This window comes from Melanerpes formicivorus, unplaced genomic scaffold (assembly GCF_026170545.1).
Source record: "Melanerpes formicivorus ecotype bairdi unplaced genomic scaffold, bMelFor1.0.p_v2 SCAF_3, whole genome shotgun sequence".
NCBI lineage: Eukaryota > Metazoa > Chordata > Aves > Piciformes > Picidae > Melanerpes > Melanerpes formicivorus.
In genome coordinates, this window is record NW_027142355.1 from 3,506,877 (window position 1) to 3,523,610 (window position 16,734).

Sequence of the window (16,734 nt, forward strand, 5' to 3'; positions counted from 1 at the left end):
GTTTTTCTAAAATATCTTCTCGTAGGAATATTTTAAGTGTGTTAAAGGTATGCAAGTATTTTTGTCTGGTGGAACAATGCTTTCTTCTTCCTCAAAGGCACGTTATCTGAGGGGGCACTTTATAAACATGAAACAGTTACTCTTGTGGAAAGGCTTTTCTACCCATTCAGCCTTCTTTCCCCTGTGTTACTCATGATGCCTTCAGGAACTCCTCTGTCAGACAGGGACCAGAAATGCTGCTGGCTGGCTGACTGGCATCACCATTCTCTTTGCATGACACTGAATTGTGAAAAATCAGTTTTGGTTGAAAGTTCCTCATTTTGAAAGCTAGTAGTGAGGTAACATATTCAAGGTAAGACACACAGGATCTGGAGAACTGTTCATACTCTGCACTACCCTCTGCACATCTATTTATAAGCCTCTATTTCTCTACAAATCTAGGCCTAATTCTGCTCTTCCCCTGGAATAATTTCCTCTACATTTCAATCCATGCAAGAAAGTGCTGAATTTGCCCTGTCCTGTTTCTGAAGGTAGATATTTTGAGGTAAAAATTCCCAGGGAACTGCTTGCATTCTTTATGACCCTTTTAAACCATGTTTTAAGCCATAAGATTTTTCAGATATTATAGTAAAAGAGTTTCCTGGCTGGAGCACTTTCTGAAGTAATCAGTTTTAAACACATACCAGGAAATATATATGGAACACAAGTTTTGACTCTGTAATTGCACTGTAAGTCTGAATCCAGTAGGTTGGATTAAAATATTTTTAAGAAGAGGGTTGCCAGCAAATAATTGTTCTCATGAGTCATTTGGCAAACACTACAAAATAAAGGATATGTTTGAGCAAATAGGATTTGATTGTGGAGATTTCATATGCAGCGAAGGAGCTGGAAGTTGTTGATTTAGGAATTTTAATAGAACATTCTTCCAGCTGTACTGCAAATGACCCCATGGGTCTAGATATCTCCATGTGACTTGTTCTTATAAACAATAAATAAGTGCCCAACTTATTATGATTTTTGTTGGCAATTACACATGTACATAAACCCTATGCACAGGCTGGTACCTAAGAAGGTTATGACTTTTTTGGACTAACTTTTCTTTAAGTTTCAGTTAACCAAGTGGAGACAGGATCTCCCAGCCCTAATCCTTACATTTTTTAAGGCTTATTTAGGCTTTGAATTTTGTGACTCTGACTACAGTCATTGGACACTGAATGATTTAAATCCTTCCAGAGTCTAAAAGTGTCTCTCAAGTCCCAGTACAAACTCCATTAGAATCATAAAATCATAGAATCAATAAGGTTGGAAAAGACATCAAGGATAATCAAGTCCAACCTGTCACTCAAGACCTCATGACTACTAAATGATAGCTTCAAGTGCCGCATCCAGTCCCTTTTGGAACACATTTTACATGCTTTTTTCTTCTTGGCATCTTTCAGATGAGGAGCACTTTCCTCAAGATGAACATCCCCAGGCTGAGGTCTGGCCCCACAGCACACCCCTGTGTCTCTCTGTCTATATAGTCAGTCAGGGTTGGAAGGGACCAAAAGGATCATCTAGTTCCAACCCCCCTGCCATGGGCAGGTGTGGCCGGTTGACGTTGCCCCCTTAAGAAAGGGAATATGGTGGACGGAAGTTGGTAAACGGAAGGAATAGTCTAAACTATTTCATTGGTAAAGTGGGAGGAAGCACCCTCTGAACTGGGAGTGTAGGAAAGATATCCTGGGCACTCCGGCATTTTATTTTCAGTCTTGCTTCCGTCTTTGCTTCGTGCAGCAGCTCTGCCTGTGCTGGGCTTTCTGCCAAGGCCTCGGCCTTGAAGACCAGATAACAGCCGGTATTAACTCCTTTCCAATTAACACAAACTGCTTTTAACTTTTTTCCCCCTCTTTCTTTCTCTTTCTATCCCATTCTGGGGAAAGGGGGGGAAGAGAGGGGAGAGCGGAGGTGGGGGACCCCTCTGCCGAGGGGGCTTACTCTCATTTCTGTGTTGCTCTGTTGTATATCTTTGTATATATTGTAGATATTGTAAATTTGTAAATATTCCCCCTGCATTCCCTACATTGCTTTGTAAATATAGCTCCACTGCTTTGCTAATTCAGCTTGCGAGTTTTTTTTCTTTTCCCTTCAATTTTTTTTTCCCTTTTACTTTACAAGGGGGAAGGGAGGAGGCTTCTTGGCCTTGCCCTTCCACCCACCACAGCAGGGACACCCCGCACTAGATCAGGCTGGCCAGAGCCTCATCCAGCCAGGGCTTAAACACCTCCAGGGACAGGGCCTCAACTACCTCCCTGGACAACCCATTTGAGGGCTTTACCACTCTCATGGGGAAGAACTTCCTCCTCACATCCAGCTTGAATCTCCCCACCTCCAGCTTCATTCCATTCCCCCTAGTCCTATCACTACCTGAGATCCTGAGAAGTCCTTCCCCAGCCTTCTTGTAGGCCCCCTTCAGATACTGGAAGGCCACAATTAGGTCATCTCGGAGCCTTCTCTTCTCCAGACTGAACAGCCCCAACTCCTTCAGTCTGTCCTCATAGGAGAGGTGCTCCAGCCCTCTGATCATCCTTGTGGCCCTTCTCTGGACACCCTTATCTGGGTGATATTTTCACTGTAGACTGAGTATTGAGCAGACAAACCATTCATACCATTCTCATGGTAGAGCTCCTTTCACCAGGAGTATTGCTTTTTGGAGAGGAGGTTCTTTACCTCTTCGGAGTTGACTTAAATGATTGGGCTGTTCTTGCAGCAGGATAACCAGTCTTGGAGTGACCAGGATTTAAAAACATTGTCACCATATATGTTATCAATGTGACAGAAGTTGAATGTTACATAAAAATGTTCATACGTTTCACAGGGTTGTTTTGGTTTTGTTTTGTTTTGTTTTATGCCTTCTTGGAACAGATAAAGATACCGTGTCTCATATCAGGCAGATCTTCACCAATCCACAGCTGGACTTGAATCCTCGTTTTAACCCAAAGATCAAAGAATACTATGCAGAAGTTCCATTTGATATGGTGACAGTGAAGATAGGAGCAGAGCCCTCTAACTGTCAATGCCAAGTACACCTTGATGAGAAGAGAGGGCCAAGGTATGAATGACAAAATATGATTATAAAACAAAAAATGTCCTTAACTGTGGAAATACGTCAGAATATTTCATTCCATGTGTGTATGTGTTTCAGGGAGCACAGAATACCTATAGATTAGTCACAAGAAAATCAGAGGGACTTCAACACTCTGAAATTTTTATTTACTTGTCAATGTCCTGAAGACAATGATTGCATCTTCTCAATCCATAATTTACTCTATCTTTATGGAGTGCACAGCTGCTAGCATTTCCCTCAGCTTCTCCAGCCACTGACAGCATCAAAGCTGGTTAGTGACAGACTATCACTACACTGCACACAGTTTACAGCAAAGAATTTGAACTTTCATATCCAGGCCTTGAACTTACACTGTGGCCTTAACTACTCCCCCACTGTGATTGGTCCCTCTGTTTACGTGGGTCAGAGTAGGGCATTTAGCAGGAAAAGAATAAATTAATTCAAGTTTACTCATTCATAATTATTTTTTCCCATCAGAATTGTATTATAAAGGGTTGTCATAGAGTCACAGAATCAGAGTCATTAAGGTTAGAAATGAAGATCACTGAGTCCAATTAATCCTCTTTTCTCCAGACTAGACAACCCCAGTTCCCTCAGTCACTTCTTCTGAGTCTTGTTCTCCAGACCCTTCACCAGCTTTGTTGCTCCAGCACCTCAATGTCTTTATTGTTGTCAGTGGCCCAAAACTGAACATTGCTCAAGGTGGGGTCTCACCAGTGCTGAGTGCAGGAGAACAATCTCTTCCTTGGTTCTACATATCACACTGCTCCTGATACAGGCCAGGATGCTGTGTGGCTGCCTTGGCCAGCTGAGCACGCTTCTGGCTTGTCTTCAGCTGGCTGCTGAACAGGTCTTTTCCTGTCAGGCATATTTCTATCCATTCTTCCCCAAGCTTGCAGTGCTGCATGGAGTTGTTGTGACCCAAGTGCTGGACCCAGCTCTTGGTCTTGTTGAACCTCATGCCATTGACCTTGTCAAACCACATACCATTATCCTTGCCCTACCCACCCAGCCTGTCTAAATCCCACTACATAGCCTTCCTACCTTCAAGGAGATCAAGATTCTCAACCATCTTGGTGCCACCTGCAAATTTACTGACAGAACATTCAATCTCCTCATCCAGACCCTTGATAAACATATGAAAAAGAACATGACTCTATACTGAGTCCTGGGGAACACCATTCATGATCAACTGCCAACTGGATTTAACTCCTTTCATTACCATTCCTTGGGCTTGGCCATCTAGCCACCTTTTTACCCAGAAAAGCATATACTCATCCCAGCCATGAGCAACCAGTTTTTCCAGGAGAATGCTGTGAGAAGCAGTGTCAAATGCTTTGTTAAAGTCCAGATAAACAACATCTACAGTCCTTCCCTCATCCACTAAGTGGGTCATCTTGTCATCAGCAAGAGTTCTGGCTTATTTGATCTCTTAGAGAAGTATAAACCTGGAGGATATGGGAGAGAGAGCAAAGTCATCACTAAACGCCAGGTTTGAACGCTGACTGATGATCATCCATGAGGTTTAATTGCTACGATGATCCCTGGCACAGTTTTGGCTTTCACAGTCAGCAGGCTCACAGACAGCAGCATGTGCCAGGAACAATCCCAATAGGCATTTCGGGCATGACCTGGTTTAGAATGTTGGGAGGCACAAGAAGTGTTTCTTCATCTGGGTCAATTACCTCAGAACCAGAGTACTGGCCTATTTACATACTAGCCATTACTGAGTGGATAAAAAGCAGAGCAGGGACATTTTAACAACCCCAGAGCTAGTTTTGCTTCACAGCATGCAGCACCTATGCAACACACCATCTTTTGACTGACTGTAAAGAAGGCTCTTTGACCTAAAATGTCTGGTTATAATCAAACAGTCTATACAGTTGTAACTGATCTAATGTATAATATGCTTTCAGTATTTTAAGTATGGAATTACTCTTCATAGAATCATTCAGGCTGGAAAGGACTTCTGAGATCATCGAGTCCAGCCATTTTGCCCACTCCACCAAGTCTGTCACCACACGATATCCCCAAGCACAACATGTCCAGGGTTGGTGGTTCAGCCACCTCCCTGGGCAGCCCATTCCAGAGCCTGACAACCCTTTCTGTGAAATCATTTAGAAAGAAGATCCCTAAAATTCTTCCATCCAACTTTTTAGTGTTTTAATGTTAACCACTTTGGTGGACAACATGGATACATGCACCAAACTCATGTGAAAGGAAAACAGAATAGCAATATGCTCTTTATACTGAAAAGTCAAAGCCCTGGATGTGCAGGTTCACTATCTTCCAGCATTCCTCATTTCCCTGACAAGGGAAGAAGAGCACAGACCAGCTTTGCTCTTGTCTGTCACTGACTGGAACTCCATCACATCTGGCTATTGGACAATTTCAATGGTTAGTTCCTTGACAATGCCAGGAAATATTGTCTCCAGTAGCCTCATTCACTGATTTCTTGTTAGAATTGTTGCCACTGCCAGTGAAACTGTTTTCACTGCATTTCAGTGTCAGTATTTAGTCTTCCTGAAGGAATTAAAAATTGTGAAACAAATCTTATTTTACATCATTTTCTTGTTTGGGGGTTCGGTTTGTTGTTGTTGTTGGGTTTTAAAATCATATGTATGTTATAAAAGGAAAAATAAGAAATAGAAGCTTCAGGGAATAAGTCCAGTTTAGCTGCCATAGATAAAGCATTTCAAATATTTATCTCTTTATCATCTTTTCCACTTTCTTTTTTTCTCTCTTTTGCCTTCCAGCATTGCTAACTACCCCCTTGGCCTTGGACTGAACAAAGTCATCATTCTTGTTACAGATGGTTCACAGCCCACTCCTCAGGTTGTGAGCAGCTACAGAATCACAATCTATCGAGAGGATCGTCCGAGTCTGCCTTTGTTTGATGACTATATGATGTGTGGGTTTGTACAGGTATTGTCTATCTATTTTTTTGCTATCCAAACCTATAGTGGATTTAACTGGTTTCTGTTTATGCAATGGTAAAAATTAGGACATGTGGGCCAAAGCTGGTGTAAAGTCAGTTTTGGTGAGATTAGAACCTGGGTTCTAAATGCTGTGAGTGCATGAAATACAGCGTTTACACAACGTTGGGGATACAACAAGTCAACTATAAGTTGACTTGTTACATTTACCATGAATTTGAGTGTTCCAGATTAATTAATCCTTATTTTGGGTCAACAAAAACCTTATCCATCAGAGAGCTAATGCCTGTTCATGGGAAAACTGTCCCTCCATACCATGCTGTGGGCAGACTGCAGTTTTCATAACTATTTATCTATGGACATTGCAGCCATGAATATCCTTTTGCCAGGAAAGATATTTAGGATGATAGTGCGTTTATCAGTGTTCAAGACAAATGCTACTATATAATTTATGAATGAGAAATGTTTATTCTAGAAGATCAACAAACACAGTGGAACAAACCTACTGATGATTCTGAAGGCAAGGATGACTGTTGCTTGCATCATGTTTATCCAAACATAAGTTTAGGAATACAAATAAATTACTCCCAACAAATCATAATCTTGAGGAAGCAGTGGGCCTCTTGAATTAAAAAAAAAAAAGCAGAGTAGAAGGCTGATACAGTGGAAAAGGAGCTGGGGAAGGGGAGCTCATGCTGAATTAGAGCAAAATTGAAAGAAAGATAATGAAAGAAAAGAACAGGGAGGTTTTCAGTTCGAGAAACTGTGATGATAAAGGTAATTCTTTATTCAATAGGAAACCTAAGACACAGGCTTGAGTGAGCTGTTTGGATTCCAAAGTTTGAGGACTAAATGTTGGTAGTTGATATAGTGGGTAAAGATAAGCCCATGACATGGTAAATCATAATCAAGGTCAAAGCTTTTGCCAGTAGGATCATTCTAAATAATGGAACACCCAGGAAGAATATAACACAACTAATTCTGCAATCAGAAAATGGGACTTTCAAACCATAGTGTTGAAACTGTCATCCATGTTCATGTCAAATATCTAATTCTATCTTTATTTATCATCTTTATTACATCTTTATATATTAATACATCCTTGTTGTAAAACTTATTTCCTTTCTCTGGTTTCGTGCTGCCGAAGGGGTTGAGAGACCAGAGTGGGGGAAGGCAGAACATTTTATGTGATGGGAAAGCTCAAGAGGGATTTTTTTTTTCTTGAGGAGAAACAAGCACTGGGGATTAAAACAGAAGCCAGAGTGATTATAAATGTTGATAGCACATTGTATGTTGACAATAATTATCTCAATCTGCAAATCAGAACTCTCAGAGAAAAGGTATGTAGTAGTCATAGCCTACTGACTGCTGATCTGATTACCTGATTATGGTGCTGTCTGGCCCTTTACCTATTCCTTGTCTAGTCTCTTACCTTTATCTTACAGGCTCAAAAGGTCAAGGAATATCTTCTTGCTCTTTGTACTGGCTGAGCATTAATCTAGTACCTGCTACAGTAAGGCAAATATGGCAGAACCTGTATAAAAGGTAACATTTCAGTTCAGGCACACAACAATTGCCTGAAAACTTAGTATGAAATTATTTTGAATTAGCATGAAAAGGAGAGCAGCAATAGGTTGAACTGCAGTTACATGAGCCAGAGAATGCACTGGTTGGAAAGATGTGAGGAAAGCTTCTCTCATTGCCCAATCCAGGGCATGTATCTGGGTGTAAAACCAGGAATTCAACCTCATACACATCCTCCCACACTAGAGTTTACATTGTTGTTAATGTTTTATGATAGCATTTATGAGATTGGCTCTGAGTCTTTGAAGCGCTGTGAAGGCAAAGAGATCTAGAATGATAAAAATGAAAAGTGTTTTTAGAAGTTTCTTTTAATTGACCTCAGTTCTCTGCTCATCCGTGAATAATTGCTCTCTAATTAATATAATGGTTCAGACCTAGGGAGGACTTCAGGATTTTAGAGTAAAAGTGAGATGAAAAGCATTCTTGTGGTATCTAATGGGGGCTGTGAAGATACAGTATGAGATTCTAAAGTATGAGATTCTGAACCAACATTTTTTAATCTTTGTAATATGTTCAAGGAAAACTTATCAAAGACTGCATTTAAAAACAAATCAAAACCCAAAACAATACCAAAAACCCCCCAACAAATAAAGACTGGAACTTGAGATAGAAATGGCATTCTAGGACCCTGAAAAACCTGTATGTCTTTTCCCTGTTTGCTATCAATACAAAACTCAGGTCTTAACTAGAGTCATCACCTTCTGCTTTTTGTACCAGAGAACATTATGTGCTCTTGCAGGGTGGCTTAGTACTCTCTGATGAATGGCATGAATGCTTGTTCTCTTAGTAAGAAGACACCTGTTTTAGGAGCAAAAGGATAAATACAGCATGAACTGCTGGAGTCTCCTTTGGACACTTGACTAGGCACAACTGGGATCACACATGGGGAGAGAAAGGTCACTGACAGTGGTGTGGTCTTTCTCACAGAAGGCTGAGGTTAAGATTCTAATCCAGCTGCCTTTTTTCCCTGAGTTTCTTTTATGTTTAATCCCACTAAGATGTTCAGGTTTCACTGCAAGATGATACTACAAGGAAGGTTACAGTGTAAAAAATGGTGTAGGATGTTGTTTCCAGTATTCTAACAATTCCCATGCAGTCAAATAACCCTGCATTCTTTTGAAGGCTATTGAGTTAAAAAGTGTGTAGTTTCAAGCCTTGCAGCCCCTAAAAGGAGAAAAAAATATTGTCCATTCTACCTTTTGATAGCAGCTATAATGTCCTCACTAAACTAAACTAGTAGGTGATTAACTGTGGCATCATCATACCACCTTCAGCAGTTTTGGTTGCCTTTGATTGTGTGTTCTTCATTCTGACAGTATTGCTTGGACTGCAAAAGGAGAGGTTATTGGTTTGCATTTTAACTGAATTTTGTGCAGTTGGTGACAATATTAAAATTAAGTGTCCTTGAGAGAAGTGGTGCCATTTCATTACCACCCGTGAAGCTGTGATACCAAGACAGGCAGGATTCAAAGCCCTCAGCAAAACCAGCGAGCTGTTAAGACAGTGGTATCAGTGTTACTCTCAAGGGAAAGATACCAGACTATGTACACACTGGCATAAAGAACAAAATATTGTATTCATTCTTGCACTGCCCATTGTCTTTAAAATGCAAACAGATTTACATTTATCTATGCCTCAGTTGAGTGGATGCTGCCTCTTTGTTAATCTTTGCCTAGTTGTAATCATGGAAGGTAGCTGCTGATGTGCTTAGGGAACCTTGTTTGACACTGTGAACTTTTGTACCTATAGTGCCCTGCTGTCACGTGCTTTCACTGTTTTGGTCTTATTTGGGTTGGGTTTGTATTTTAGTAATACAGTTGGTGGGGCTTGGTTTGTTTGGTTTAGTTTCCATTTGCATTGTGAGTAATGGATAGCTAATATTATGTTTTATAGCCATAATGTGCATTATTCTTGTTGTGCATTTGCACAAAACATGAAAAAGTACTTCCCAGAATCAGTGCAGTGGGGGGGGGGATGATGCTCTGTCTGTCCTATCACTTTCTCATGTCTGAGAGAACAGACTTATAGGAGAACAGCTTTAAAAACTTTCCTAATTTTTATAGAATAGCTTATTCTTAAGTACTAGAATGTCTTCACTTTTATAAGCCCTTTTATCATACTCATTTTGAGTGTCCAGATAGCAGTAGAAGCCAACAGAACTATCATAGTATCATAGTATCATAGTATCAGTCAGGGTTGGAAGGGACCACAAGGATCATCTAGTTCCAACCACCCTGCCATGGGCAGGGACACCCCACACTAGATCAGGCTGGCCAGAGCCTCGTCCAGCCTGGGCTTAAACACCTCCAGGGATGGGGCCTCAACCACCTCCTTGGACAACCCATTGCAGGGTTTCACCACTCTCATGGTGAAGAACTTCCTCCTCACATCCAGTCTGAATCTCCCCACCTCCAGCTTCATTCCATTGCCCCTAGTCCTATCACTACCTGAGATCCTGAGAAGTCCCTCCCCAGCCTTCCTGTAGACCCCCTTCAGATACTGGAAGGCCACAATTAGGTCACCTGGGAGCCTTCTCTTCTGCAGACTGAACAGCCCCAACTCCTTCAGTCTGTCCTCATAGGAGAGGTGCTCCAACCCTCTGATCATCCTCGTGGCCCTTCTCTGGACACGTTCCAGCACCTTCACATCCCTCTTGCAATAGGGGCTCCAGAACTGGACACAGTACTCCAGGTGGGGTCTCACCAGAGCTGAGTAGAGGGGGAGGATCACCTCCCTCGACCTGCTGGACACACTTCTCCTGAAGCAGCCCAGGATCTGATTGGCTTTGCGGGCTGCAAGTGCACATTGAGAGCTCATGTTGAGCTTCTCGTCCACCAGCACCCCCAAGTCTCTCTCCTCAGGGCTGCTTTCCAGCCAGTCACTGCCCAGCCTGGATTTGTGCCTGGGATTGCCTCTACCCAGATGCAGGACCCTGCACTTGGTCTTGTTGAATCTCATGCTGTTGGCTTGTGCCCACCTCTCCAGCCTGTCAAGGTCCCTCTGGATGGCCTCCCTTCCCTCCAGCGTGTCTGCTGCACCACACAGCTTGGTGTCATCAGCAAACTTGCTGAGGGTGCACTCAATGCCACTGTCCATGTCACCCACAAAGATGTTGAACAAGACAGGTCCCAGGACTGAGGGACTCCTCTTGTCACTGGCCTCCACTGGGACATGGACCCATTGACAGCCACTCTTTGGGTGCAGCCATCAAGCCAGTTCCTTATCCATCTAGTGGTCCACCCAAGCCAGTTCCTTATCCATCTAGTGGTCCACCCATCAAACCCATGTGTCACCAGTTTGGTGACCAGGATGTGGTGCAGGACAGTGTCAAAGGCTTTGCTCAGGTCCAGGTAAACGACATCAGTTGCTCGCCCCTCAGCTATTAATTTTGTCACCTGCTCATAGAAGGCAACCAGGTTTGTCAGGCAGGATTTGCCCTTGGCAAAGCCATGCTGACTGTTCCAAATCACCTCTTCACTATTCTCCTGAGTCAGTAGTGCCTCCAGGAGGATCTGCTCCACGATCTTTCCAGGCACAGAGGTGAGACTGACTGGCCTGTAGTTCCCTGGTTCCTCCTTCTTACCCTTATTGAAAATGGGGGTGATGTTTCCCCTTTTCCAGTCTGTGAGTGTCCCTGTGTGGTCTGGTATAGGTGATCCTGCTCTGGCAGGCAAGTTGGACTAGGTGGTCTTTCAAGGTCTCTTCCAACCTCTAACATTCTGTCACTCTGTCTACTAACCCTCCATTGATGAAAAAGCAATTAAGACCTAGGCCTAATATGGCAACTACATTTAACTTTAATCTTTGAGGGATAAAGATGGGAAAACCCCTTAGAAAAGAAGAAGCTATAAAAAAAATCAAACTAATTTAGTTTGTTGTGTTATGCATGATATAACAATACTTGACATTTGTTTTTTCATCTCAGATTATAAATTTCCCAAGGAAAATATTGCATTTTTACTTCATTTTAAACCGTGTGCTATAATGCCTCTCACACTGGATAGTGGAAGTAAAAACTGACCATTATAGAAACATAAATTAACTATTGGCTTAGTACTTTCATGAAAAGATTTCAAGGAACCTTCCAAATGTTAAATAATGTCAAATAATGATATATAATACTACTACTAACACTAATAAAGGCTTAGTGTGATCCGTGTAACAAACCAACTCTCTTTTCTGTCCTTAGGTCACTGCAGATGCCATGTGCAGAATTAGGTTTTGAGGTGCTTGTAGCTACAACTTCTTGGCAGGGTTTGAGAAATTGCATGCCTGGAACTGAATGCACAGCCTAATTATATCAGCAACCAGACTGTGTCTTATTTGCAAATTCAGCTTACTTCCTTTTGAAGAGAATAAAATAATATAAGAGCAATCAGGTGTTGCAGTTTTTGAGCATTTGCAGATCTAGACCTGGCAAGAATATTTTTGAGAGGTTTTGAATTTTTCAGAGAACAACAAAACCACCCCAAACTTCAAATAAAATTGGTTGAGTCTCCTTCCTTCCTTCCTTCCTTCCTTCCTTCCTTCCTTCCTTCCTTCCTTCCTTCCTTCCTTCCTTCCTTCCTTCCTTCCTTCCTTCCTTCCTTCCTTCCTTCCTTCCTTCCTTCCTTCCTTCCTTCCTTCCTTCCTTCCTTCCTTCCTTCCTTCCTTCCTTCCTTCCTTCCTTCCTTCCTTCCTTCCTTCCTTCCTTCCTTCCTTCCTTCCTTCCTTCCTTCCTTCCTTCCTTCCTTCCTTCCTTCCTTCCTTCCTTCCTTCCTTCCTTCCTTCCCTCCTTCTTTCTTCCTTCCTCCCTTCTTTCCTTTACAGCTTCCTCACTGTGGAAGAACAGATATAAAGGAAGTTTATGCTTTCTTCAGAAGGAGATGTTTTTATTTAAAGAAGGATGTTTGATTAAAAGAGATTGAAATTTAAAATTTATATTGGCATAACTGCTAGATTAGAGATTTTAGCTACTGTGTAGCCCTGAATACTGCTAACTCTGTTTTAAAGGAGGGAGTGGCTGGGACAAGCAGAAAGCCCACTCACTATTAGATTTGAAATACTCAAGCTTATGCTCTAAATTTTCTTCAGAAACACTGGTGAGAGCATAGTATTATAGCAATTTTTTCCAGGAGCTATGCCAACCTAAGCATCTCTTTCCCTGCCTGCAGCTACTCGTGAGCCAGAGGGGAGAACTAGTTTCTTGGGTAAGGTTCCCAATCTTTGTGTGTATGCAAGGGAAGGGATAGTTACAGGGGCAGGAATGAGCAGCTTGGTCACAGGAGAGTGGTAGTGAGTGCTGCTTAATGCATTAAAAGCATCTGCATTGCTTTTAATCTGTTAAATAACGATTAAATTACTGTGGCTTTCTGTGCTTGCAATCTGCTCCTCAAGAAAAACAAAGCAGTATACAGATAACCTTGAGGAGTAAATGTCTAGCAAATAATACATTGTTAAATTGGAGGCATTTTAGGTGAAAGTCACAAAATTATTAGAGAGCTAGAACAGAGAGATTGCCATTAAAAGAATGGTGAGGACTTATGTCTTCAACTGTATGTCAACAGTTCAATTAATTTCAGGGGAGCAATTCCAAATCGCACCTGTTCAGACAGAAATACATGGCTAAATTATCTCCCATTAGATATGCCAGGCAATGTCATTGAGTGGATTCACTTGTATAAAAGTGTTGGAATTGCTAGCAATTTGCCTAAATATTGATGGTCAAACACCAGCTTAGGAAAACCTGATAACTCCTTGAAGAGTGTTTGGAGTATGTAAAGATCATGGGATGAATAGTCACCATTCACTGTACAGAGTGGACAAATGGCTAAATCTGCTAACACAAACTGGTGCTTCTAAAAAGTATATTTATGAAGATTAGAAGGCAGATGTGTACATAATAAATACGGTGAGCTAGTTTGCACATAGAACGTTACTTTCAGTGTGTATTTCATAATGAAATGTTTTATAGAGTCATCACATTCTGGCTTTGCCAAGGTCTGTACCATTGGGGAGAGAAGACTTGCCATGTTTTCTTAATTATAGCAAAGAATTTTGGGATGATTTTTTGCACTATTTTTGCATGAGTCAGAGGTGATGGAGCTTCTTTACACTTATGCTATTCTGTGCTGATCTCCTTTTGGATGTCAGCATCAGAGATATGGATGTTAAGCTAATACCTTGAGCAGTGGCCAGCATCTGTTATTTTAAGCAAAGGTCTCAAAAACTCAACAGAGCATAGGTATGTCCTTTGGGGGAGTTAATGTAGTGCTCTGGATTTTCTCTAGAAAACAAACACTAATTTTTTTCACCTGCACAGCTGACTTCATGCATTGACTGCACTATCATCTAGCAATGATGAATTCCAATAGTCAAGGTTCATGGTCAGACACCTGCTGGGCTCTAAATAGGCCATAGAAAGAAAATGGGCACACTTAGAGCACAAGGTAGGAAGAACCAGCTAAAGAATGTGTCTGACTGTGCTTCTATTTAGCTGTCTCTTCTTCTAAGCATGGAATGAAAATTTGTTTTGCAGTTTTGTTCTGTATCTCCAGTAGGCTGTGCCTACTAGGACCATTGGTGTGCTCTCCGGCATTTTGGGGATGCCACGTTACAGAGCTCAGACTTTGGAAACTCAAGCCTGTGTTGGCTCCAGCTTCCTTGAGAAAAGCATATAATTTTTCAGTTTGCTGCATGTTGCCTACACTCCTGGTTTTATAATAGCTGTGCTTAGTCTTCTCTATTTAGCCAAGTTTCCTGTTTAACATGTGATGCTAGATTAATACCAGACCCAGAGCACGTTTCCTTGCAGCAGTTACATTTGTCATTATTATGATGCATTGTACTTGGGAAATGGTGTGTTACACGCATAGTGATGGCTAACTTGCCACCAGTGCTTTGAGACAATCCACCTGAATGCTGATTCAGTGATTCAACAATTTTGAGCTAATGATTATTGAGATGATACCAACAAACTAATTTTGTTTGTGATCATTATTCAGAGGAAGTATTAGACTGCTATAATAAGTAGCCACTGAAGTGAGAGAAGTTTTTAGGCTGTTTTCATCTTTCATTTTTCCTATTCTCTCTGTGCAGCATTGTTGCAGTTAAGGACTCCCTAAATCAGGAATGATATAACTCTTTATCACCACTGAATTTATTGACACCAGTTAGTGCTGTTTGTAGAAATTCCTACCTCAAAACCAGAAAATTTAGTATCTCCACCCCTTCCTTTTCCTCTTCTGCATGTCTGCAGATTAGCACAGTGCTAGCAGGAGCATCCCACCACCCTAGATACTCAGATGAATTCTGACTTAAATGGGATTTTTCACACAATCACAGAATCACCAAGGTTGGAAGAGACCTCAAAGACCATCAAGTCCAATCTGTCACCACAGACCTCATGACTAAACCATGGCACCAAGTGCCATGTCCAATCCCCTCTTGAACACCTCCAGGGATGGTGACTCCACCACCACCCTGGGCAGCACATTCCAATGGCTAACAACTCTCTCAGTGAAGAACTTTCTTCTCACCATGAACCTTAATTTCCCCTGGTGCAGCTTGAGACTGTGTCCTCTTGTTCTGATGCTGTGGAGCCACAAAAAAAATAAATAGTCAGTGGTATATTATTATGTGAGGGGAAAAAGAATGTAAAAGATGAACCTCAATGACCTGACAGAGAAATTTCATTCTTTTGTGTGTTCAGGCTGTTCTCCCCCCTTCATATTATTACTGTTGTCATCCCATGGGTGCGCATGACATAATAGAGATACAGAAGATGAAGATTGTCTAGTCAAGCAGAAACTCATAATTGTACAAGTAAAAATGCTAAATTATGACTCCTATGATTGCAGCTGGAGAACAAGGTTGCATGAGTGCTGTTTGGGTATATGATTAGGGCATCCTGGCCTGCATCAGGAATAGTGTGGCCAGCAGGAGCAGGGAAATCATTGTGCCCCTGTACTCAGCACTGGTTAGACCACATCTTGAGTCCTGTGTCCAGTTTTGGGCCCCTCAGTTTAAGAAGGACATTGAGACACTCGAAGGACAACGAGGCTGGTGAGAGGTCTTGACCACAAGCCCTATGAGGAGAGGATGAGGGAGCTGGGATTGTTTAGCCTGGAGAAGAGAAGGCTCAGGGGAGGCCTTATTGCTTTCTACAACTACCTGAAGGGTGGTTGTAGCCAGGAAGGGGTTGGTCTCTTCTCCCAGGCAACCAGCACCAGAACAAGAAGACACAGTCTCAAACTGCACCAGGGGAAGTTTAGGCTCAAGGTGGGGAGAAAGTTCTTCACAGAAAGAGTTATTGGCCATTAGAATGTGCTACCCAGGGAGGTAGTGGACTCACCGCCCCTGGAGGTGTTAAAAAAAGGATTGGATGTGGCACTTGAAGCCATGGTTTAGTAGTCATGAGGTGTTGGGTGATAAGTTGGACTTGATGATCTCTGAAGTCTTTTCCAACCTTGTTGATTCTATGATTCTATGATTAGACACTTCAGTCTGACAGATGCTTTGCATTGCTGCCTCCCTAGGGTGCTGCAGGATGGGGATATGCTGAAACAGATACACTGCTATGGGTGCAGATTCTCTGAAATCAATGTTACCTCTGAGCCCATCCAGGGCTGCTACTGCAGACTGGACTAGACCAGGTTTTGCTGAATCCTGGCCTTTAACCACAGGTTTTAAACATCCTTTCAAACAATTGCAGTGAACCATTGTGGGTAGCTGTGAAAGAAGACAGATAACAGCAAATGCTGGGTAGGCAATTCAGCTCCTGGGAAAATACTCATTTGGAAAAGCTTATCAGAAAAAGCTAATTTCATCTATTTCTTGCTAGTTACGGGAATTTTGTTTGTAGCAAGTTATCAGGCAGTCATCCTTGATGTTTAGAACAGATTTTAGCTTGTGGCCTGTTTTGCTCTTATGTTTGAGATCTCTGGAGGGAGCAGATGATGTTCTTGGGAATTCATACTCACCCTTCAATAGCTGTTGGTCTTCCATTATTCCAGAGGGAACCCCGCTTAGTCTTCTCATTCACCATGATGGGTCAAGCTCTTGCTGTCATGCCTTGCATTGTCTACATTAACTGTTCTAAGTCAGAGCGTAGCCCATATTTTTTCCATG

At 42.0% G+C, this 16,734-nt stretch overlaps 1 protein-coding gene across 4 annotated transcripts in view; it reads left to right on the top strand.

The window, feature by feature from the left end:
• Positions 1-16,734, top strand: part of CPED1 (cadherin like and PC-esterase domain containing 1) — a 184,526-nt gene that overhangs the window by 103,290 nt on the left and 64,502 nt on the right. For all 4 annotated transcript variants that reach the window (XM_068165086.1, XM_068165102.1, XM_068165113.1 and 1 more), the window contains 2 exons: positions 2,905-3,091; positions 5,863-6,031. In XM_068165086.1, the coding sequence (XP_068021187.1) occupies positions 2,905-3,091; positions 5,863-6,031 (356 nt within the window). The remainder of the gene's footprint in view (positions 1-2,904; positions 3,092-5,862; positions 6,032-16,734) is intronic.